This window comes from Diprion similis, chromosome 1 (assembly GCF_021155765.1).
Source record: "Diprion similis isolate iyDipSimi1 chromosome 1, iyDipSimi1.1, whole genome shotgun sequence".
NCBI classification, from domain to species: domain Eukaryota; kingdom Metazoa; phylum Arthropoda; class Insecta; order Hymenoptera; family Diprionidae; genus Diprion; species Diprion similis.
Genome location: NC_060105.1, coordinates 11,701,276 through 11,725,594, shown reverse-complemented (window position 1 = coordinate 11,725,594; position 24,319 = coordinate 11,701,276). Strand labels below are relative to the sequence as shown.

At 36.8% G+C, this 24,319-nt stretch overlaps 1 protein-coding gene across 2 annotated transcripts in view; it reads right to left on the bottom strand.

The window, feature by feature from the left end:
* The window catches only part of LOC124410570 (phosphoinositide 3-kinase adapter protein 1), a 49,372-nt gene extending 31,817 nt beyond the window's left edge, over nucleotides 1-17,555 (bottom strand). The window contains exons 1-2 of one of the 2 annotated variants that reach the window (XM_046889054.1): nucleotides 17,522-17,555; nucleotides 11,160-12,011 (exon numbers count right to left, since the gene is read on the bottom strand). In XM_046889054.1, coding sequence (XP_046745010.1) covers nucleotides 11,160-12,011; nucleotides 17,522-17,537 — 868 coding nt within the window. In that variant the 5' untranslated portion in view covers nucleotides 17,538-17,555. Of the gene's footprint in view, nucleotides 1-11,159; nucleotides 12,123-17,521 lie in introns of those variants that run through there. The other variant, XM_046889062.1, reaches the window with a different exon arrangement.
* Between the last annotated feature and the right edge of the window lie 6,764 nt (nucleotides 17,556-24,319).

Genomic DNA, 24,319 nt, shown 5'->3' with positions numbered 1-24,319 from the left:
TATTTGTACAGTATTGTATTAAAATTAGAATTCACTAGTTCACTAATCTTTTTCTCGTCCAGTTCGTGTTTTTAGATTGGAATATTATTATTATTTACTAATGTTCAGGAGTATAACAACTTTCTAGGCTTGAAAATATTAATTTTAGTTTCTTCCCATGCTTCAAGAATTAGTATATTTCTTACTATATGAATGAAGTTATTTTCAAAACGTTCGTAAGACTACACAATGATGAAGATAATCAGTGGACGAATTAGACAAATACACAAAAGTAGTGATTTCAAGTCATTGGTGAAAAATCAGCACAACTAAACTAACGGTTTAAGGTGGGAAGTGCAAATTTGATTTTAGAACGATGTTGTAAAATAGGTACATGTATCCCAGCCTCTCCTATCGGCTAATAATCACTGTGAGCAACTATCAAAATACAGACAGTGTACGAAAATAAACGACTCTAGCATAAAAATAGTACGCTAGAGGTCTGTGAAAACAAAAATAGTCTCTCACAAGCGGACGATGAGAGGGTGAGATGCGCCTAAGTTTTTCATTGAATTGAAAAAGTTTCAACGTTATTCGGTTATATGTCTTAATTTTCAATAGCGGTTTAAAAATTCGATCTATGCAGAATGTTCAAATCCTTAAAGAGATGAACGAAGAGCCCTGATATTGACTTCCATAACACCAATTGTGGGCTAAAGAATCGCGACCTAATGCAACGGGAGATGCAATCTTGTGATTTTGTAATGTTGACTCTGAAGTTGGCGTCAGTTATAATGATCAAATGTCAAAAAAAACTTTCCGTAAGTTTCTTAAACACTAGGGAGAACCATAGCCTGAAACTGAACTTCGATACGTAACATGGTGATCAAAGCAACAGAAATAAAACTGGCAAGGTTATGTTTACTTTCAGAATACTGCAGCATAAAAACAACGAAGAACTTTAGTTGCATGCCGACATATACAGTGTGAATTGCTAACGACAGAATGGTTCATCGTCTGTTATAGTTTAATATGGATGGGCTACAGTCCGAGAGCAGTTGTTTACCAGGACGACCAACCGTCATAAATTAAGACGACAGTTTGCTGCGATGTATGCACTGATCTCTATACTGACTAGATGGCTGTCTTCTATGCTTCCAGCATACGACACGAAGTTAAACTTAACGGGTCACGTGGGTAATAGCCTATCAGAAACGGATTTAGTCACATCATTCTGTCACCTTAACCAATGACGTGTCGATTTCGTCTGCTTCTATTTGATTCAGGCCAAGGACGCTAGTCAGCCATTCAGTGGATGTCACGAGGTATGTAACCTCAAAAATTTCGCACACGGAACAGTAACCTCTCATGGACGTACCATGGACATCCATAATAGATTTGCAATTCTTCTATTAGACATCCATTTCAACCGAAATGAAGTCCAACAGAGTTCTATTACAGTTCCAAATTGTTAGTAAAACAAGACCATTAGCCACCTGGTGGTTGTCTATAGTACCTCCACTTACGTGCATAGGCTATAAATATTCAAAGACAACCAACGGATATCTATCACTAGCATTAATCTGACCATAGGTATTTTGGATTTCTGTAGATGTCGATTACAGATCCACCATGGATATGTATCTTTTATGGAGTTGTGGATCTATGGACCTCTAATAGACGGGGTTTTTCGTGTGGGAACTGTAAAAATTTTTTAGATTATGTTCATGACGGTTGATCACCCTGGCAGCAATTCCTCTCAGATTGTAGCACGTGTGTAATGAACTATAGTAGCCAACGGACCATTCTGTCGTTATCAATGCACGCTTTATCTACACGGCTGTAAAAAGTTGTTTGTATGTTTTGAATGTAATAAACAACCTAGTTTTCAAAAGGATAGCTGAACACTTCTAATTGCTGTTATAAGGAGGAGCACTTGAGGTGCAATCCCATTTTGATCCGCTTGGATCTCAATTAATTCTGGAATCAATTGATCCAAACCATATTAACATGAATAATCCAGAATGGTTGACTACTTTAGTGTCGGATGAAGAATAAACTTGAAATATTCATGCTGGAGTTTTAGCTTGTCACAGGTGTTATATAAAATATAGGACAGTAATTATGATCGACTGAATAACATCAAATCATTTGTTCCGTAGACCTGAAACTGCTTTTCTGCCTACAATAGCAGCATGAAGAAAAAAATATGTAGTATCATTGATTTGTTAGTTTATCTTATCGATGCCGCCAGATTTGTAAAGGCTTGCAATCTGTCTGCTCTTTTGTACGCCGCGTGCGTAGCGAGAATTTCCTACCGCAATTAAAAATGAAACACATGGAGCACGTGCTGCATTTGATTACGTTTGCCGTGCGGAGACTGAACAGTTTGTTTGAGTTAATTGTTTATGAGGACTGCGGAAGTAGCTAACGCCTTCCTTCGCTTTCAGCGCAGCGGCGTTTTATTCCGTTGCACTAGCAGCGCTGCTTCTACCCCTTTACATCCGAAATAACTTTGTCATCCTTTTACCCGAGCTATATTGTAAAGATATAAGTGGAAACCTCTGCAAATTCTCGGGAATTTTAAAATGGAATGATCAAATTTAAATTTTACCGCCTCAAAGGTTATCAGTGTGCTCCTTGTGAAAATCTGCGACTTAAACGGTGGAAATTAAGGTTTTATATCCAGTGAGTATGATGTGTTCTATGTTACAGCTTTATTCATTCTGATACATACTGGAGCATCTTGGTCAAAGAGACTTCACGTTGGTAATTGAACTGCAATTTTTTATCCACTAGTAACGCAGAGCAAGTGTCTTGACAAGTTGGCTTGATTGTAGCACTCATGCAGATTGTAGAGAACAATATCGTACAAGAAAAAAATTCAAAATCACCTCATAATTACCCTAAAAATTATGTCGTATTATTAAAAAGAGGATGCACGTGAGATGTTCATAAGAATTCTTCTACCAGAAAGGAACGAATGACTCCGTCGGTGTGTTTATTGGGTTCAAGAATCGGTCTTTATCTCATGAAGAACTTTCGCCAAGAACTGTTATTGCAATAGAATTCTTCGTTGTATTTACAAGAATCAGTAAACAAAATGGTGCTTCGCCAACACATTGGTTTACCCTGTCAGGCGTACGTTTATTGGTACCGCGTAGTCTAGTGTCTCATATTCACCTCCAAAAGGGGTATGTGGGATCCACTGGCATCTGCAGGGACACCAAAAACAGTTTTACGCGCTACAGAAAAACAGTAGACCAGCGATACATCCGGCTGCTGCACGTTTACCCGCCGGAAGCGAAGTCTGTCGCTGTAGTCTGTAGCTTACACACGTGTACGTACGTATGTATAGGTATACAGTATACACGTACCTGTATTTATTTACATAAATTAAAGCAGGCCTGGGCCTATCTGTATTATATACTACATTCATATCATCATTCATTCATAGATCATGCAACTTCTCTGGAGATTCGTCCTTACACAACAGCCGTAAACAGCGCTATTTCGATCTCTGCTTCCGTTCGTGATAAAACAGCGTTGACTCGGATTGTTTAAAGCATTAAAGATCTAACTCCAACTTACAAGGAGAGTCAGATTTATAGATCACACGGATTCTGCTGAAACTTTTGGGGACACTTTTTTGCCCACAAATACGGAGCTTCCGACGTGTGGTTTCATGCATCAAACCATTCTTCAGAAAAGAATTCTACCAAGATTGGAAGTCAAAATCAGACAGATCATACACATGCATTAAGATCATAACTATGCGAGAGGTGCTGTACAGCAACAAATGTATAGAGTATAAGTGTAATTCAAGAGAATTAGGACAGAAGCATTGAGGAATCCATGAGGAAGAGCAGAGATGGAAAGGGGGAGCAGAAATTGAAGCAAGTGTGTAACGAAGCTTGATTGTGTTCAATCTATTATGTCCGGCGTTAGATTTGCGGGGAGACCGGAAGAGTTATTTTCGCCTGCCTGCAAACGCTTTTCTCGATAACCATATACCAACATCGCTATACATATATGCGCCGAAATCATAACATGCTTTGTTACCGCGAAAATTGAATAAACCGGAAGTGGATATGGCGGCGAATATGTCGATATTGTTTATTAACCGCTCACACGCAATGGCTAAAGTTTCTCTTCAAGTACGTTGCATCGATAGTGAAACACTTTTAGGGTTCGATTAAACTGTAATAGGGCATCTCACGTAGTGTTTTGTGAAGTACGCTGCACGTACGTCTATTAAAATGTCTTGAAACCACGTCGGCTTTAAGAAGTTTGTATGATTGTCGGGCACGCGTAGAGTTCGAGATGCGTGCCGGAAGTGCGTATAGCGGAACTGGCGCTTTTCCTGTCAGGGAACATCAGATGCGTACGCATTTATTACTAAGTACTTTGTGCATGCGTACTGCCGCCGAAAAAATGTACGGACTTTGACGAGCAACGGATTTTAAGAAAATCGACGGAGACCTAACGGTTGCATCCTTTGACAGTTTTTTCAAATTTTTCAATACACTAGTACATAGTACATTGTTACAAATACTAAAATCCAGTGATTTTTGATGGATGTAAAGTTCTTAGCGAAAGTACAACTGAAAGCGCGTAAAATTTAGATTTGATAACTCAAGCTCCATGACGCAGTGCGCAAAATTGAGTTGTTCCGAAGTGCGCATGCGCTAGTGATAGCTCCAGTGTATGCAACCGAGTGTTTCCGTTGTGCACATGCGCCAACGGTATCTGACAACGCTTTTCGGAACTACGGCACCTTGCGCACGCTCCTTCGAAAACAAATTTTTTAAGTAGTTGTTGGAGGAAATGAATTTTTTGAAATTCAATTTAATTGAAATTTTGATAAATTATTGAATGCAGCACTCGCCTTTGCAGCTCATGCTTCAATCTTCACACTCATTAGAAATTACCCACTTTCCGAACATGTAAAGTAATATTCTATTTTCATCAACTTTCATCTACACATATTATGATTAATCCAAATCGAATTAAAAAAATGAGAGAAAAACTTGTAGTGTGGAGCTAGAAATTAATGTAAATGACAAGTAACGAACATTTTCTTGTGCTTTAATGTGCACGGAACTTTCACAATAATTGGACTGTAATAGAATGTTGTCAATTAGTTGACGCATCATCGAATTAACCGAAACGATTTTTCTTTCATCAGTATAATCACTAAACCGGAAATCTTGAATGAATTTCGTGTTTTTCGTCACTTTAAAAAGTTTAACATTTTTATGGTATACTCATCTACTATTCCAATTGAGATTCTCTAATCTTTGGCTTAGTTCCAACCTAAGTTACTGCTGGTCAAAGTTGCAAAAAATGCATTATCGATTCGATCCTTAATCTATTTTTCAATACATAATCTAATCAATTTGTCATAATGTATTATTTCATTAATTGAGAATGAATTATTTCGTACATTATATGCTTAGATCCATTAATGAATTATGGATCAATTTCACTAGTACGCATTAATGGGTTAACCATAATGGGTTAATTTCGCCACTATTTATTGTTGAAATAACGCACGGATTTTCCAGTATGCATTGCTTTGAAAACTAATTATTCAATGATTCAAGCAGTAAATAAACACCATCCCCACACTTGATAACAGCTATTAATTTCATTACAATTCATCAGTTGATAATAGTCTATCGTTTTGATAACAAGAATTATAATCAAAACAAAACCTTGAGAACTCTTGCTACAAATGTCTGTCGAATCGTCTGACGATATTCAATTTTTTACACAAACATTCAATATACAATAGATATTTTAGGTCCAAGAAACTATAAGCCTTGACAGTAAACTTTATTTTGATCACAGAATTTTGATTTTCATTTATACAGTTGGCATTTTCAGTGATAAAGGTTCAATATTTTATCTATCGTGAACAGAAAAAAAAAGAAAGAAAAAAACCTGGAATAACCTGTTCTAACCGGTTCAGAATATTGTGAAACGTTATAAATACTTCAATGATTGAAATTAGTTATGAATGCAATTATAAATTCATTGACGATTATTGCAGTAATGATTCATGATTAGTTCAATTGTACATTCATTACCCCCTACTCCAATAATAATTAATGCGATTATGAATCCATTACCCATAACTACATTATGATTAATACTAGTGTATAAATATAAATAGCGTTCATTATACTTTCATAATGGAAAATGCATTATTTTTATAATTCTGATTCTGCTTGTTCTTCTCATTGATACTTCTCAGATACTTATGAACAAGTACACAAAAAGAATTTGAACTAAAGAGTCGAAAAATAGACAACAAATTGACGCTATTTTTTCTTAACAAATAAATGACATACGATACAAACAAAGCAGTTGCTCTTTATCCAATTTTAGTCCTTTTTGATATAGAATTTAATACCCTTTCAAATCCCGATGAAAAAATATACTGTTTGGACTCAATTATTAATTCGTTGATTCGACTTTTTCTAAAATTTCTGAAGAAAGAACTTTAATTTTGTCTCGTTATTATTCTTCTGATACTCATTTTCCCAATCAATTATGAACAAATTTAAAAATTGAGGTTTCTTTGTCCACCTCTTCCTACATGAATTTTCATTTTTAATGTCAACCTCGATTGTCTCAATGTTCTCATTCGATTCTTTTCAGCATTTTTTTCGTGAGAAAAAACGAATATGATTTATAATTACCTTACGAGTCAAGAATCTGAGGGTCTGGCTGTTCCGTTGACCAAATCAGGTACTTCGTTAAGGCAACACGTGTAGGAAACGTGTAAAATATTTCTGGTTGGCATTTTAGTGACCACCTTTGCGGGCCTCCAGATGTCAATAGTAGTAAATATACGCCAGCTGACTGCAGGATTGGCCTGTTTTTAATCAACTGCATAATCCGACGACGTTACTTCATTTACAAGAGTATCTCATCATTCCCAAGCAACTTAACCTCAAAGAGATTCAAAGAATTATCAATGCTCACCACATCACAGTTTGAGAATATATAAAAAATATTCTCCAAAATTTATACCATACAATTCTCAACATTGGTCAAAAGTGCTTAAGAACGAAAAACTCCAAACTAGCGATGCAAAAATTTGAAAAAATGTTTTGAACGTTTTTTGCATCCAAAGCGGGTATCAGATTGTCAGTAAGAATATTAAATTGTTATTTCAGAGTACCTAAAACCTTCATATCTTTTTCCAGATTCAAAGATTTTCCTCAACTTTTTCCTGCGTTTTCCAGCGATTCTGAAACTTTCAGTCTGGCACCAAAAATGATATAACTCAGTCAGTACCTACTCGTTGGAGTTGAGATGAGTATTGCACGTTATAAACAAGTATGAGGTACTCGTACATGAAAGACGAGAAAACGAACTGTGAGCAGCTGTTGGGAGGGGATTTCCGGTGTCGCCGGAAGCCGTCAGTCCTCCCTCGCCCCTACTACCACCAGCAGTCTGTCTCTCTCTCTCTTTTTCTCTCTTTCTCTCTCGCCTCCCTTTGCCCCCCAAGACCCGGCGGTATCGTACGCGCATGCACCATAGAAGATGCATCTTCGGTTATATTGTAGATGCGAAAGATACCGCCCCGTTACCACGGAAGTCTAATTAGTATTCCAGGAACGAGCCCTTGAGGCTTTTCTATCATCGGTCCCGCTGCAGCTATATACGTATAAACTCGGTATACCTTGCTGCAACGCTGTAATTTGATACGATAAACTTTTTTCATGAATGTATAATGCAATTGTTCATAACCTTGGGTATCTACGTTTGAAAACCGTTGGATTGTTGGATTCGAACTTTTCGATTCTTCGGGCAACTTATCCGAGACGCTTTGAAATGATTAACTATTATTCGAGCATCATGTAACACCGAACTCGGTAACGATGGAGTGGTCCGTCGTCTGCTACAATGTAATGCACATGCGCTTAAATTCGAAAGCAGTTGTTTGTCAGGGTGATCGTCATAAATTCAGATGACAGGTCGCCACGAGGTATATAACCTCAAAAATTTTACAACTTTCGGTGTTAAGGTGCTTATAAAAACACGTTGTACACCTCGAAAACGCGGTGAAGCAAATCTCATATACCGCTCAAGCGATGAGAGTGAAATTTGGGCAGATAATGCCTTATTTTGGCAAAAAGTGGAGCATCTTTTTACTTTTACAAAATTTGGAAAAAATTTTACAGATTGGTTACCACCCGCAGAAATTGACCAAATTTTCACAATTGCCTGAATGGGTTGAACTATCCGGTATGATGCCACTCGGCGGTGATGAAACACACATTTTGAGCCCAGTCCCATGAGATTTGATGGTGAAATGACGAAATGGCAGCTGATCTGGTTTTCGATTACGAAGAACACCGAAATCTCATTTTGGCGACATTTGTTACCGACATTATGCGCGTGTCGGTAATGTATGCGTGTAATGTCGGTAAAAAATTACCGGCACGCATGAAAAACACGAGTTCGTTAGATAGTCACAGAATGAAGGGTTTCTTTAGTAAAAAGCGATATTTAATCTAGTGAAATTATAAATTTATCAAGTCAGATAAATTTGTTATATTCAAGTGAAGGTTACTTCATGCTAAAAAAATTTTGCTTACAACTGGATGAATCAAGTTATAAATAGAAAAACGAGGTCACCTGTTACTAAGTATTCTCGATCGATGTAAAAGACAAGCAAAAAAAAAAAAAATCTGCATGTAATCATATAATGTGATCACTTTGCACGAAATATAATTTATTTAGATTCAATGTACCTAACCAATTACACCGGTCAACACGAATTATGAGTCTGGATTCTAGATGCAAAATTTCGATCTCTTCGACATAATTACTCATGAAAAAAATTAAATAAATAGTTTCATTCGATGAAATTTGCGTTATATTCCGACGTGCTGCTTTTATTATCAAACAAAAATTTTGAAGACTTATTTATCAACGTAAAAGACAAAAACAAACTTTATAAGTAATAAAAGTTATTATTCGATGAACAGAATCAAAATTTATTCATTTAAATATAAACTCGAAAGTTTTTTTTTTTTCGTTAACCTGTGTTATCAATGCGTTAACTTGATTCATTCGACAAGCTACTTCATATTTTCGATGCGCCTCTGTAGCGTTTCGATCGTTAACTTTTTATTCCGACAGTTTTATCGCTGCGGTTCAAAGTCTTTTGAAGTAAAAATCCAATCCGAATTTCGGATAACTCAAGTAGCGGCATGCAGTCATCGTAAGAACGGTTGTCATACGCTGCTGTCCGCACCGTAAATCAGAAACCTTTGATATTCGGAAATAGTACTGCGTATAACATACATTAAATTTTACCGAAACGATGTCATTGCCACCAAAGCCAACGACTCTGATTCAACTCAGCCGTCATATTCATGTCATGATGTTTTTGAAAAAACATATTTTAGATATTTAATTGATTAATTCACTATTCGCTGATCGAATTCTATAATATCTATTATTAACGTGATTCAAAATAGACGACAGTGAGTTCTAATTCAATAACGCAATTCGGTTTTTCAATTACGCCTTGAAGTAATTGAATCCGACGGATATTCCTTATCAAAAACGCGAAGATTTACAAGAAAAAGACTTTCAAGTGAAAAAAGTGATTTTAGAATAGGTCAGCTTCTGAATTGTGCCATTTTTGAGGTTATGCAAGTGCCATCGCCCTATATATGTAGAATCAGACGTTACTCGTGTGACAATATCCCAAAACTTGCATCATCTTTGTGCCTTACAACCCTACAGTTTTTGTATAAGACTTTTTTTTCTGTATGTATAATTATATCCTTTATCCATTGAAACGGACCACCCTGTACATCACTTATTCCTTTTTGGCGGCACCAATTGTCGGCAATTCAAAAGAAATAAAAAAAAATCATGCATCGAGACGATGCGACGGTCGCGTTTAATTACGTTATTGAAACTTCATTAACTATATCATGCGATGGTGGTCCATTCAACGCGCGATCTCCACAAGGCAGACTATAGAGTGCAGTGTGCGACTATCTTTCAGACCAGTCCCATTGTCAATCAACAAACTCTTCCCCGGTCTATTGTAGGTAGAGCATGCGGGCACAGTGTGCCAAAATATTATTCATGGGCTAGAAACCATGAAAATGGATCTGATCAGCGGCCTGTCACTCTCTTGCTGCTTGTTTTATACATCCGTTGCACTGCTATGATCGTTCAACAAAACTGTTCTATGATTCTCCGAAGGAAGTCCTAACTTCGTAAGGAGATTTATGGTTGCCAATAAGAGTAGATACCTATGTACGAAAAGCAGTGAACAGATGTTAATGTTGATCATGGATGGAAGAGAGATCAAAATAGCTTCGAAGCTGAGAGAAACTTGAAAAGCTTGAAAATAAAACAGAAACAAAGAAAAGTGGATCAATTTCAATCTAATCATTGTAATCTAATCGAATAAATGTCGAACATGATATTTTGTTACTTTATGCACTTGGTCACAAAAAATTGAATCTTCAATGTTTTATATACTTTTGAAAATTTACCATAGACGTAGATTAATGAGTATTGTCGTTGAATTTGATCTGAAAAACTGCGGCGAAAATCTCAATGCATAAATTTCTTGAACGTTTTAATTATAGATAACCCTACAAGTCTAATGACTTCTGGACTCGAAGATCCACTAAAGTTTGTATTACAGGGTGACAGTGTACACGAGAACGTAAAGAAAAGTGCAAGTTCGTGTGATTTGTTTATGATCAACCTGATCAAAGTATGAATTTCATTACAGAAATTGATGCCACTTTGCAGAGAAATTTGTTTAAAATACGTGTTTCCTTCCAAAAGTAAGCATTTCACCGAATAACTGTCGACGATAACCAGGACGATCATACAACTCTAAATCTATGCGTTGAGCGGTCTTGGAGTGGATTATTGCGGTTACTTTGGGTGTTTAAGATTAACAGTCGTTCGGAAAAAAGCATCAAATGTGATGGCTTGGATAGAAATCGCAACACGATGTCTTGAATTTTCGGTGATAGCTTTTCAAGTACTTTATGGAATTTCCAAAGTTATGCAGGTAGCAGAAGTATAATAATATAATAAAATACAAGAATGTACTGCAGTGGAGAAACTAAGTGCAAGAAAGACATTCAAACTTTGAAATAATTAAAAAATTGCCTCACCCTTGCTGCATGCGCTCCTGTGACGTCGTCGACGAGAGACCTTGGCTTCCTGGGGTTGTTTGTGTTCGGTAATCTCGTCATCAACAATCGGCACTGGAGGCGCCATGGTATCCGGTTGTCTGAGGGGTTCAATAACCTTCTTCACCGACTGATTCGATCCGTTTGTCTTGTTCAAGAAAGTGCCAATCGAGTGTCGCCTCCGACCAGCAGCAGCTGATCCAGGAACAGGAAGAGTGGCCGACACGTTGTAGTACCTGGCGTCGTCTGTGCCAAGGAACACCTCCTCGCCAGGATCGGCCGTCGATCGTCCGATGACGACGTCCTCGCCAGCGAGTCCGCAGTAAACCATATCGTTGGACAGAAGTTCGCTCGCTGATTTCAGGATCTTCTTCCTCCCGGGTCGGCGTCTGTCGTTTTCAGAGTGTGAATGGGATCTGTGTGGCAGATAGGGCGACGGTGGGGCAACGTCAGAGGGTCGAGGGTCACCGTTGAGGAATTGCTGGGTCTTCTCTGGGTCAGCATTGGCGCTAACAGACCGGAAGAAGTTCTTGAAGCTGCGTCGTTGGGGCGTCGTACCACCTGGTTGAAGCGACTGGCCCCCGGTCTGGGCCAGGATCTGATCATCCGGTAGCGTCGACGAGCTGCTCGCCTTGTCGATTATCTGGATGGCGTTGCAGGCGATGGCGGTTGAGATCGTTGAGGTCGACGCGACGCTCGCGGATGTCGTGGACCTCATCTTGTCCCCCTTTCGGCGGAAGAACGATGCCAGACTCCTCGGCTGCGACGACGAAGTCGTTGGGACCCCGCCGGATGAGGAACCGGGTCCCGCCACCGAAAAGTACGTTGGATTATCTGTGAACATACGTCGGGCTGGGTGATCGGGTTCTTAGCGATCAGATTTCGACGCTGACGCGTAGCTGCGAAGCTCGCGATTGGCGCCACTATCGAGTCTTGCTCATTGCTCAATGCGATCGAAGGATCGATTTCCGAACCACCTTTCTCACTTGATCGACCGCGATTGAAAATACCGTTTATCCAAAAACAATGAAAATCCTCCGTTTCAGATTGGCTTTTTTTGTACTTGTTGAATACAGTGTGGTCTGACGATGTAGCGTGCAGAATTACGTATCGCGTACAGAGGAATTCGACAACTGTCGCATCAGCTGTCAAAACATCGTTGTGATAAGAGAACGATCGCGTCTTGGTTGATATTCCAAGAATAGGTATACCGGGGGGTCTAATCGCACTTTCGTTGGTACGTTGGTGGGGGAAAACACGCAGATCTGAATCCACTTCGACTTAGTCCGTAATCTGACCACGTGTACTTCACGTATGCTTGTATATATGTGTGAGAACCGTCGCCAAGAGGCGTCTGATTGAGACTAGACAAAACCTGAACCGTCGCAAGTCTCTATACCTGACTCTCTCTCTCTCTCTCTCATCCCCCCCTCTTTCTTTTTCGCTTTCTCTCTCTCTCTCTCTCTCTCTCTCTCTCGCTACCTCACTCAGCCGACTTGCGTCAAGTTAGGCTTCGTTGGCTTAGGTTCTGTCAAGTTGGGTTGGGCTCGAGCTATGCTACCGGGTGGCGGGGCACCGGACGTGATAATAGACTCCTCCCACCCCACGGGAGTTGAGGACTGGAAATCAAGAGTCCGTCGTACGTTCAGGACCGGAAGTGCACTGCCACCATCTGTACCTTCACCCTTTCTGACCCCTTCTTTGGGCCTCTTTTGTTATTGGAGGAAAGAGGTGATGGGCACATTAGGTGGGGCTGGTGATCGTAGTCGAAATGAAAATCTTACGTAGAGAGGTACGTTTTATGTCTTTTTCGAAGAGCGAAGATCCTGTAACGGTATGTCTTCTAACAACAGAAAATAAAAACCATCATGTCTTGCATAAATAATTTTGTCTGAACGGGCATTTGTTGCTGCTAGAATCAGTTCTGAATTTAAAAGACGTGGGCCACTTTCACGGTATCTCACGCGATGACGTGATTCTCGAGGAACGGGTTTTTTTTTATTCTAATACCATTTACCAAAGCTTCGATAGAACCTAGTAACGAATTTATAACTCATAAAAACACACAATTTTGGGCATAAATTGCATTATTTTCATCAAAATGGAACATGAAATACGACGAGCTTCGAATAATCATGAGAATCAACTGTTATGGAAAGTTGGCAAGTCATGTTTTATATTTTTCTCAAATTCGTAGGCTCATTTTTCCAGTTACATAATGTAAATTGTTCAAAATTGAAAATTGTTATTCACGTCTTATCATAGATCAAAGTCATTCTTGAGTTTCTTAAAAGTATAGATGAGCCAAAGTACATTGTTAGAAAATTGGAATAGTTCTTTCAATTTTGCCAGATGTATACGGTGATAAAAATTCTCGGTCTAACGGTACGATGCACACTTCCGATAAGCTTTAGAAACAGAAAAGGATCTTATCTGCAACATAAATTTCTGAATTTCGCACCGTACTCACGTCCACACGCGACAATTTTTCACAATAGAGTGCAGGTCTTCACTTTGTAACGGTCTCACGTTCTTATATACTATTTTAGATATTTTCCATAGACAAGTCTTGATTGATTTGATTTCTCATGTTTTATATAAAAAAGCAATGGTTCTCACGAAACGTCATCTCTGTAAACGATAAACACCATACAACGGAAAAGATTAACCTTCGAAGAATCAAATCAAATTTTACTAAAAAAATTCTATCTGCTGTTTTTTAATTGTTCAAAATGTGTTCAATAACCCAGAGAAAGTGACAAGCTGAAGCTGCGCCGGAAGAGTCTCACGAAAAGCTGCATACGTCAAAAATGAAATGACGTCGACGTATTAAAATATCCAACTCTCTGGAGCAATAGAAACGAGCCTACGTAAATAAATGTGAAATAATGTGTGCCGGCTACAGGAACATTCCTATTTCAAATGTTTCCAGGATTTAGCAAAATACCTACATTCGAGCATATAAATAATACTCGTTAAAAAACAATCGACTTAATCTAATTCTAAATTGTATAATATAATTTTTAATGTTTGTCCGTAATATTAGAATATTTATTATGGAATTATTATAGAATTTGTTATCAACCCTGAAGGCATTTATATTCTATATTTATTTTATTATATTTCAAACGATATCTCTTTTCGAATTCGATCAATGGTTCCATTTACTCGTCTACCTGCCATTAAAAAAATTTGTTTTTTCGTATGAATGCAGTACGGGAAGAAAGGTGAAGGAAGAGGAGACGAATCCATTCCTTGGCCGGTAAATTGTAAGAATTGACGGATAAACGAGGAATGGGTTGCCCTTATTCCTAACTTTAAGAAAATCACACGCGAGGCTCGGAATTCACACCTTTAGTAAAATGATACCTGCGTATAGTTGGTGACATCGAACCCTGTGAGAGTTCTCGTATTTTGAGACCTTGGTTCCCTCGGGATGGCGAGGAAGAGTGAATCAGGAGGTTGGTGAGCCAGAAATCGATACCTTTTATTACATTACTACGGCAGGTACTGGGATATTGCAAAAAATTGCAATATTAAATTTATTTATTGATAAGCTGCGATGATTTCTTAAAATAAATGGAAAAATGTGAAGTACCAAAATTATTAATAAAAGCTGAGGTATTGATATTTCATTTCGATAAATCTAGTAGATTCGTTCGATTTCACTCTTACGCGATGACTTATTTTATTCAGAAATCTATTCTCTACAAGTTCACTGAACGATATTATATTTTTTCTTATAATTAGTACAAGCTAATTAAATATAATCGTTTGTTGATTATAATTAATATTGGCGCGTGGACGTGAAATCAAATACTTAACCATACTAATACGGAACTAAAAAAAAAGTTTTGGAATGAAATTGCAGCACGTATTAGAACTTCTGAATAAAATGAGCGATCTCAGAGTAAAATCGCAGAAATTTATTGCATTTTTCACAATTTTAAAGCGATTAAAAATAGAAAATGATCATCTAAGTCTTGGTTTATAACTCCGATATTTAATTTTATTATTGTAGTTTCAAAGCAAACGTCGCAGCTTACAAATATACTATTTCAACGAATACTCAATGTTTGGCTATATTGCAAATTTGCAATAAAGCAAATAACAAGTTGATCTTAGCCTAAAATGTTATCTCTTTTTTGCGTAAGGCACAATATTTTTGCCTTTCTTTACCCTAAAATTTATTTGCGAATCTAAATACGCGCATTTGGTACAGTAAGTTGAAAGTATGTAACTTTTTTTTAAACAAATTTAGCCCGTAGTCGCAAGTCGATACTATAGCCTCCGATCCATTGTGTCTGCCTTGCTGCTCGATCTGAGATAATTCATTAATAATATTTGAGTTAGCTGATACCTAATCCACTTCAAAACAGCTAGCTAACTAGATTTTAAATTAGAATACCCGGTTCAGAATAATAATAAATTTTGGACTCTAGGCCTGCTGGGTAAAATAATATATTGTTGTAATTTCAGTTGCATTATTATAGAACTTTTTATTGCTACTGTGAGCACACAATTTTGATAGTAACATATAAATTACACGTGTAATTTCTAAATTATACTTCTAAACTCTTATCAAGTAATGTCATCACGTATACCAACTTACATTCAAATTCTTTAACCTATCAAACCAGCTAAGGACGACTACTATCTACAATACTCCAAGGTAGAGTATAGATAGAATAGATTCTAGCCAGGTCAGTCCATACGAACCAGTACACATCTGGCAAGACGATGTTTTGGTACAAAACTAACTCCAATTAAACAATAAATAACCATTTCGACAATGAATAGATACACAAATATTTCTTACTTGATTTCCAACGCCCAGGTTTCCCAGTTTACAACACTCAATTGGTGGACAGATGTGGACGGTGGTGTCCACCCTAGACAACGTGTCCGTGTGAAGGTCGCGTATTGTTTAACTTTACACGCGTACCTAATCCGTTTTCCACTTTCTTGCAACGAACAACATTTCCGACCTTTTCTACTTTTTCAAAACACTTTGAAATTCTACCGGATATTAACCAACGAAGGCCAGTCCACTTCGTTTTTTTTTTAAACAGTCAACAACTGACCAACTAACCGATAAGTGTTAAACATCTGGTGGTCAACTATCTAATAATCTTGTACCAAATCAAAAAATCTGTTCAAAAACAAGCTATAACTAAAAAAATCAGTGAGAAAAAATTTGTAAGAAATTTGAAGGGTTTCAAGGGATGGAAAAGGCATATAAATGCAGATGAACCGAGAATGCTAATTTTTGTATAGTGTCTAGGGGTGGCTTAGAAAAACCTTAACCTCAAATTGTTGAGCAAGTTTTTCTACCTGCTTTCTCCGCCATGTTGGAAAATGGTCATATTTGTTGTGGATAAGAAAAATTCGCTACAACTTTTATTTGTTACGGTACCAAATTTTACTGAACGATAATCAAATTCGAAATCAATTTCGTTAATTATATTTATTTAAAAAAGTGTATCAACTTTTATGATCACATCGATCTCTTGACGAATCACCTAATCTGACAACCTCTATAAATTGTTTTTAAATTTCCACTAAGGTCTAATTGCAATGTAGAAGTAATTTGCATTTCTTGTTGTGTATATGTTGATGGAATTTATATTGGCTGCAATGTAACCACCTTGCCGAAGGTAGTAAACTTAATTTGATTGTTACTAATACTTTTTTTATTTGCTTTTTTTCACTCATTGCTTCGTTGATTTTTTTGGAATGTAATAAATAATAGAAAGAGATCTCACAATAAACAAAGTCATTTGTTGAATACTGCCCGCGAGAACGACTAAGGCAGCCAATTTTATCAGAAACCCACATGAGCGGTTCTTTGTTACTCAGGGGTCAGTTCAATATTAAATAAATAACGCTGTGAGTATCTACTACATACTAGGAAAAAGAATATTGGATTAGATTCATTCCTATTTTCGTATCTAACTATTGTATTACCACTAATAAAATAATCAAGTCTCTTTGGAATCCTAAAATCATTCGCCTAATTCAAATAAAATTTACTCAAATAGAGTAAAATATACCAAAACCTCAACAATTTTATTCGATGTACGCACAAAAATTGTAATAATTTTCACTACTTTCTTTACTTGAATATATTCAGATTAATAATGTATAATACAATAATTATATACTTTATTTTGATTTGAAATCAGGGAAAACTGGCGAACGCAATATTTTTCAAAACAATTATTACATAATTATTGAAATTTTTTGATACGGCAGTGTTACGTAACTTTGCGGAAAAAAATTGATGCTGACTCTACCATTTTTAACTGGAATATTAAAATGTTAAGAAAAATGATTATGCTTACCAACAGCCATTGTCATCGAGAGGCAGAAAATCGTTCATTCTGAAAAAGAAAAAAAAATAATAAAATCTCATACTTATCGTCATCAGTTTAATAATACAAATTTCTGCAAATCAGAATTACAGCATATTTATTTGCTACATATTGCCAGCTTCGTTTCGAAAAGTAATCTAATTATCTAGACTCTAAAGAATGGCTGATTGACACACATTTAACACTGTTTACAGAATTATGGTAAACAGAGTATGAAAATTTAACTCACGGATAAGATGGTAGGTACACAGAATATAAATTTTTAGTCGTAGCTTAATGGCACAAAAAAAGGTAAAGGATATTCAACTCTCACACGAAATGTCAAAGGACAAAAAACTAAAGAAACAAAAAAAATATTCATCATTCTTTGGTGACTTTTAGAATATAGGTATTTCTTCATTTTCCCCCAGAAACAATTTTGATTTACCTGAATGACTATTGCCAATTGCATTTTACAAATACTTCTTTCTACAGATTTTTCGGGTGTATGGTTTTTTTTTTTTTTTTTTTTGTTTAAATTGCTACAACTTTTGAACAAATGTACGAATATTGTTGATTTGTTTCTTTAAATTATTCGTATTTTTATTGAAATCCAGAAGATTCAAAGTTTAGGTAGATATATAAAAAATTATCGTTATTATTCGATACGTTATATAATAACGCGAATTACAAAGAAATATAAAATACAATTTACGTCAGTTGTAGACTGTTTTTTTTTCTCGAATAATCTTTCGCAAGTTCTTTTGAAAGAATGAAGAATTTTTTTCGCTTTTACTTAACAAGTGACTCATATCATAATAAATCTGAACAATTCTTAATATTTCTTGATCAAAAAGTAAGCCACTGTTTGGTAATCTGTATTTTGAATACCATTGAGAAATTTTTTTTACATGCCAGGCTTCTTTTTTGCATAATACAGCTCGTTGAAAAATAGCCACGAATTAAAAGAGACGAACTAAAACTTTCTCTCGGTCCGTACCATTGAGTCATGTAGGTGGTGAGGTGGGTACCTAATTTGACTACAATATTGAATGCGGAGTGATTTTCAATTAGATCAGTGTCTAACGAACTGAGACAAAATTCTGATCAACTATACTATAAAATATAGTTTCCTAAGGTGACAGTCGAGATTTGTTACTAAAATCACTTGAAAAATCATCAAGTGTTTTTTACTTCAAATTTATTGGCGTGATTGATGATATTTGTATATAGTTAATAAATTTATGGATAAAGTAATCCAAACCATGGAGAAATGTTAGTCGGAACTAAGTATATCGGCATCATAAGACGAATGTTGTAATTGCTGTTACCACGTACCATAAAAAAAAGTTTCTCTATCAGCCATGCATTATTTTACTTATTGTTATACCGCACAACAAAACCAATTATTAACAAAGTTTATCACATCATTGATCAATGTGAGATAGTCAAAATGCACATATTTGTAAATGGCAACTGTAGGTGAGTTGTTTCAACCACAAACCTTACAGGTCACCGTTAATATGGTGTGCTGTCAACGGTACCAAATAGTCGAGTTGAACATCTATAAACAAAATTCGTTGGACAATTTTTGCAGTAAGTAACCTTGACCACTGCATCTTGATTAACAGAGTAATGGATCGAAGAAAAATTACAGTGAAGTTCATCACAAGATTTCTTAACTGAACAATAAATTTTGAACATTACAAATTTTCTATAATAACTATTCGTAAAAATTATTGTCTTAGTGCAACGATGTCGGCACATGCAATGGTCACAGTTCAATAAAATTTCACACTGCATCGAGTTGTCCAATGAAACAAGATGGAACTACATTGTATCCTCAATGCAGACACGTGTTGGACACGGATCCGAAAGGTGCCTAATAATACGACAAAAATGATACATGTTCTGCTTAATAATTAGTGGCATATTATTGTCGGCTGAGCTGCACGTACAAGCGTTGTATACGAACAAACACGTAGCTCCGATGAAGTGTACACGTACTATGTATGTATCTTCGTGCTGTATGAGCACCATGCATAAGTGCCAGCGGATGGCGATCAGCGACAACTCGGAAGTCCTGATATGGCCTTCTTCCGCAGTGCGTCTCGCATTCGTGATTCTAACTTATTTTTACGTATTGTCGTTTGTTGTGTATAGCCATGACTACAAGGTGTCCATTTTTATAGGTATGGATGTGCTAATCGCAAAAAGGAGACATTTTTTTAGTAGGTGCAGGAAGGTCTAGAAAAATAAGGGATTTCATTGGATTCGGAGAGGCAATTGTGACGGTACAAGTCGAGGTGAAATGGTTTTTGGGAAAATGAACGTTGATTATCTAATCTCTATATTTTTTAATGCATTTTTCATAGCTACCCGTCGATGAGTGAAACGATGAGTGAAAAACTCTTACGTAAATTCAACTTATAATTTGTATATAAGGTGACACGTGGAGCTTGGATGATCGGGCAATTCATAATGATTATCTTGTCTCAATGCACACTGACATGCAACTTTCACTATTCAACAATATCTACGACCAAAATTTTGAACGTGGGCAGAAACTTAAGAGTCGAAATTTAATGCGGCATATACAATTAAGTTATAATGGAGGTATTAATTATTTCATAATGACTTGTTGAGAATTTGAAAAACTCTTCCTTCAAAGTTAATAAGCTTGTTTCTCGATTGAAATTTTCGTGTTCAAAGAAAATATTTGGCCATTCTTTAAACGAACATTTACCTGCCGTGCTTGCCTTTTCAAATGCTTTTTATGGCAAAACTATAAACCATAGCCATACGCTCTCCACGACTTTTTTGTAGAGCTGGACTTGAAAACTCTTGAACATAACCTCTATACATATGTAAGAGTCTAGTCAGCATTCGCATAAGTACGTGATCCGGTTCTCAATTCGCTTACAAATAACTTCATAACTGAAAAACTGTTGATCTGGTTGTAACAAAACAATGAAAACCTGGCCAGACGTTGTAGCTATCGACAACAAAAAAAAAAAAGAATGAAAATTGGTTCAGTAGTTCGAAAAATAGACGTTGAGTTTTGTTTACGCGGAGAAGAGATGCGGCGGTTACCTACCGTCGGTACTGTAGGTATGTTAATGCATTTGTACACAGAGTTATCGCTCCGTTCAAGCAACGTTCGCAGATTTGGCAATGCTGCGAAAAGAGTTATGCGCGACGCGTGCTCAGATATATATGTCCTTCTCGTGCACATGATAAAAATCTATATCAAGCAGCATTGACGTGGATGATCTCCGGTCGAAATTGCACTTTCTGTTTTGCGTTTAGCGGGGTTATGCGACCTCGGACCTGATCGTGGCACGCTTACGCCTCCTGCTGGGTGGGGACACAATTTATAGATCATTGCTGAGCCAAATGTTTCATTCACCACTAGAAATAGTTTCACGACTTTAGACGGGGTTTGTACTGACCAGAACGTCTTCCTCTGGTCACTGAAAACCTCCGAGCTTTTCTACTCGCTGCTTGTCGCTCTGCCAATCCAAGTATCCAAGTTTACGTATAGTTATATGTGTGGATAGACAAGTCTTGCTTCCACAAGTGTGAGAAGAAACTCATGCACCGTTGATATCTATATTTGGGTGGTTCTTAATGGGGTGGTTTTTGAATTTTTATACTTTTTGAAATTTTATATGTCGTTGACGAATAGACTGACGATAATGGAAAATACATATTTTTCGTGAATTGTGATCAGGTCACAGTATCAGTCGTCGGTTTTGAGCTTGAAAAAAAAAGACTCCTCGGTTTTTAAGTGAAAAACAGGACAACGCGATTTTAAAGTTGCAAAAGGGGACACGTCGTTTTGATTTTCAAAAACAGGACACGTCGTAGATTTTTCTTATAAATTTATATTTCATTTCAAATTATAATTTCTTTGCTTGCTGAATTGTTTTTGAAAGTGGAAAATTTTTAATTTTTAAAAATTATAATGCAGGTATATTATCATGTGCAATAAAAGTTGCAAAAAAAAGAATGTCATAACGACGTGGCTTGTAAACGTACCATTATTTCCATTTTACTTTCCGTAGATTGTTCATTATTTATTGTCTTAATATTGTATATATTGCATTAATCGCGTACGTACTTTGCCTGTGGAAGAAAAAAAGACTTCTTATTCATTTCATGCAGTTATCACTTTACCAATAATAAAAATGTCATATTTAATACAAGTGACATAACTAAACATGTTTCACAAGTGATAATTAATGAATTTTATTTTTGTTTTAAATCTATTAAATTTAGCTATATTCCCTTTTGTATAAACTTCTTCTATTTTATTTGATTCTCTATTAAAAATATTATATAATTAAAATTTGTAATACGAAAATTTACTTGCGACGTGTCCCCTTTTTCAACTTTAAAAGCGAGTTGTCCTGTTTTTGACTTCAAAACCGAGGTGGCTCTTTATTCCCCTAAACTCAATGATATAAGATTCTAGAAGAATGTAATTACACGAATCTATCTTAAATTTTGTAACATTCAAAAAATATGCAATATATTTTATAACACCATTGTTAATTTCGTAGCTATACTTGACAGAATGATCATTTTCGAGTCTGAGAACCGCCGAAGGCGAAAGGGGGAGGGAAGGGGGCGACGGTCGACCCTTCTGCCGACGGGCCAATAGCATTTAGTCAGAAGAACAACACCGTAACCAACAGAACAAGTGTCATCGATAGTTTTCCGTGTGTGTGTGTGTGTGTGTCCAGCAACTAGACATTTGTATCTCGATCGCAGCCGCCGCAATTGGGATTTGTTACCGGAATCCACAAACGGTAATAATAGCTATTTATGTGGCTGGCCCGTAAACCGCCTGTTTTTTTGGCTAGGATAAATTATCCGAGCCAAAAAATGGTTTACGGGCATGCCACATACAATATTTTTTACGGTATGGGCATTGAAAAGCAAAACGAAGAGTGAGGTTATGTCGCGATCTGTTCGACGAAGCTACTTTATTCGGCAGTTTGGGATGCGCACTTCGAACTGCGCATCAAAACTGCGAAATAAAGACTTTATTCCGCAACTTTGTTCGCTGCTGTATAAAGCGTCACTTCACGGAACGAAAACTGCCACTAAAAGTGAACTTTTCAATGCCTGTGCGTAAAAACCAAATTATTGCGAACATTAACATCATTGCGTCAAGGTATTAGTACATTACGCACCAAGGGAGGGAAAGTAGGTTATTCCACGCAGTTCGAATAGCCTTTTTCACTCCCGTGTGACGTAACTTATTTTTCACCACCTGCATCGGTAAGTAGGTACAACTTCCCGTTCATGCGTGGCCCCGAAAGTTGTACGTTCCGTACAGGTTTGGTGGAAAATTTATTTCCTCCTCTCATACTTGCACCTCTTTGAGATTATCTCGAAAACTTGGCTCGGTTGTCGTGCTCCAGTCTTGGACCCATGATCCTCGGACCACCGATTGCGGAAGACTGGTAAACTAGGAGGCCCAACACGGCGCTACACGTGATGCAAAAACTCAAGGAAATAGTAACTCTTCTTTTCGCCGCTGCGTGGCGCTCACAACGCTTTTTCTCGATATATATATGTCTGCACAGTATGAAGGAACAGACTGTTACCCCCACTCCGAATTACAAATCCGAGAATTATCTGCGCCAGCGCTGTCGTCGGGAAGGATCATAACTATTATTTAATGAAATTTCGGCCGCAGCTAGATTCGGATGAGCGTGGTAAGAAAATTCACTTCCGACCTGACGCTCAACGAGAGAGGATAGGTGCGGAAAAGCTTCGTGTCGGCGCACGTGTTCGGAAATTTTTCGTTCGATCGCGGATAGGGTGAAGGAAAAGTATTTTTTCTACAAAATTAAACTTTGAACGTTAGTTAACGTACGAACGCTTTCATTTACAAATTTTATGCAACAGAGATTTTTTGTAGAGCGTTCAATTCGTTCATGACTTATAAAATCTCAAAAGAACGAAACGCAATTTTTCCGTGTTATTTTCATAAAATACTTCAATCACAAAGCGGACTATCTTACAATTTGTATTGATGTAGAGAGCTCAAATCTCCATGGATCTTTTTTTTTTTTTACCAATTTGAAAGCGTCTAAGCCCTTGAGAGCATAAAATTCAAAAACAACCCTGTTAAGAACGAACCTAATATATATAATACATCACTTTTGAAAGTTTGGTTGCCTTTTGATTCATTTTGAAATCCGCAATTTCTTTCAAGAATGTATATACAGTTACAGATTCAAGATAAAAAAGTGCCCGTACTTACTAAAATAAAGAGTCTTGGACAACTTCAGAATATGAGATAAGAACGAATCCACAACTGCTCAATTGTTTAAAATTTTCAATATTTTACCGTAACTTTTTCTGTGAATAAATTCTAAAATTAATTTACTAACTGATACGCTTTGTTCATTATATAGTGCATACTTATTTCCAGACTCGATGATTCAGTCATATCTTAATTATTTCCAATTATCATTTATTTTGGAAACACGCTAAGGAAACGGTCAAGTGATTATAAATATTCATACGAGAACAGGAGCGGAAAAAACTTCCATCAAAATGAAAAAATGACTATTTTTAATCGTCATATAACCCAATTCTTACAGGAATTTGAATTGATCGTCTACTCGGGTATTTGTTTGTATAGAAATCGATCAAACTTTTGTTAAAAATACAACGAACAACGGGTCCGCGATATTTAGAGTGAAAATAGGCGTTTATTCTGTCAGGACACGTAACATTAGCGCCTCTTGTTTATTCCAAACATTTGGT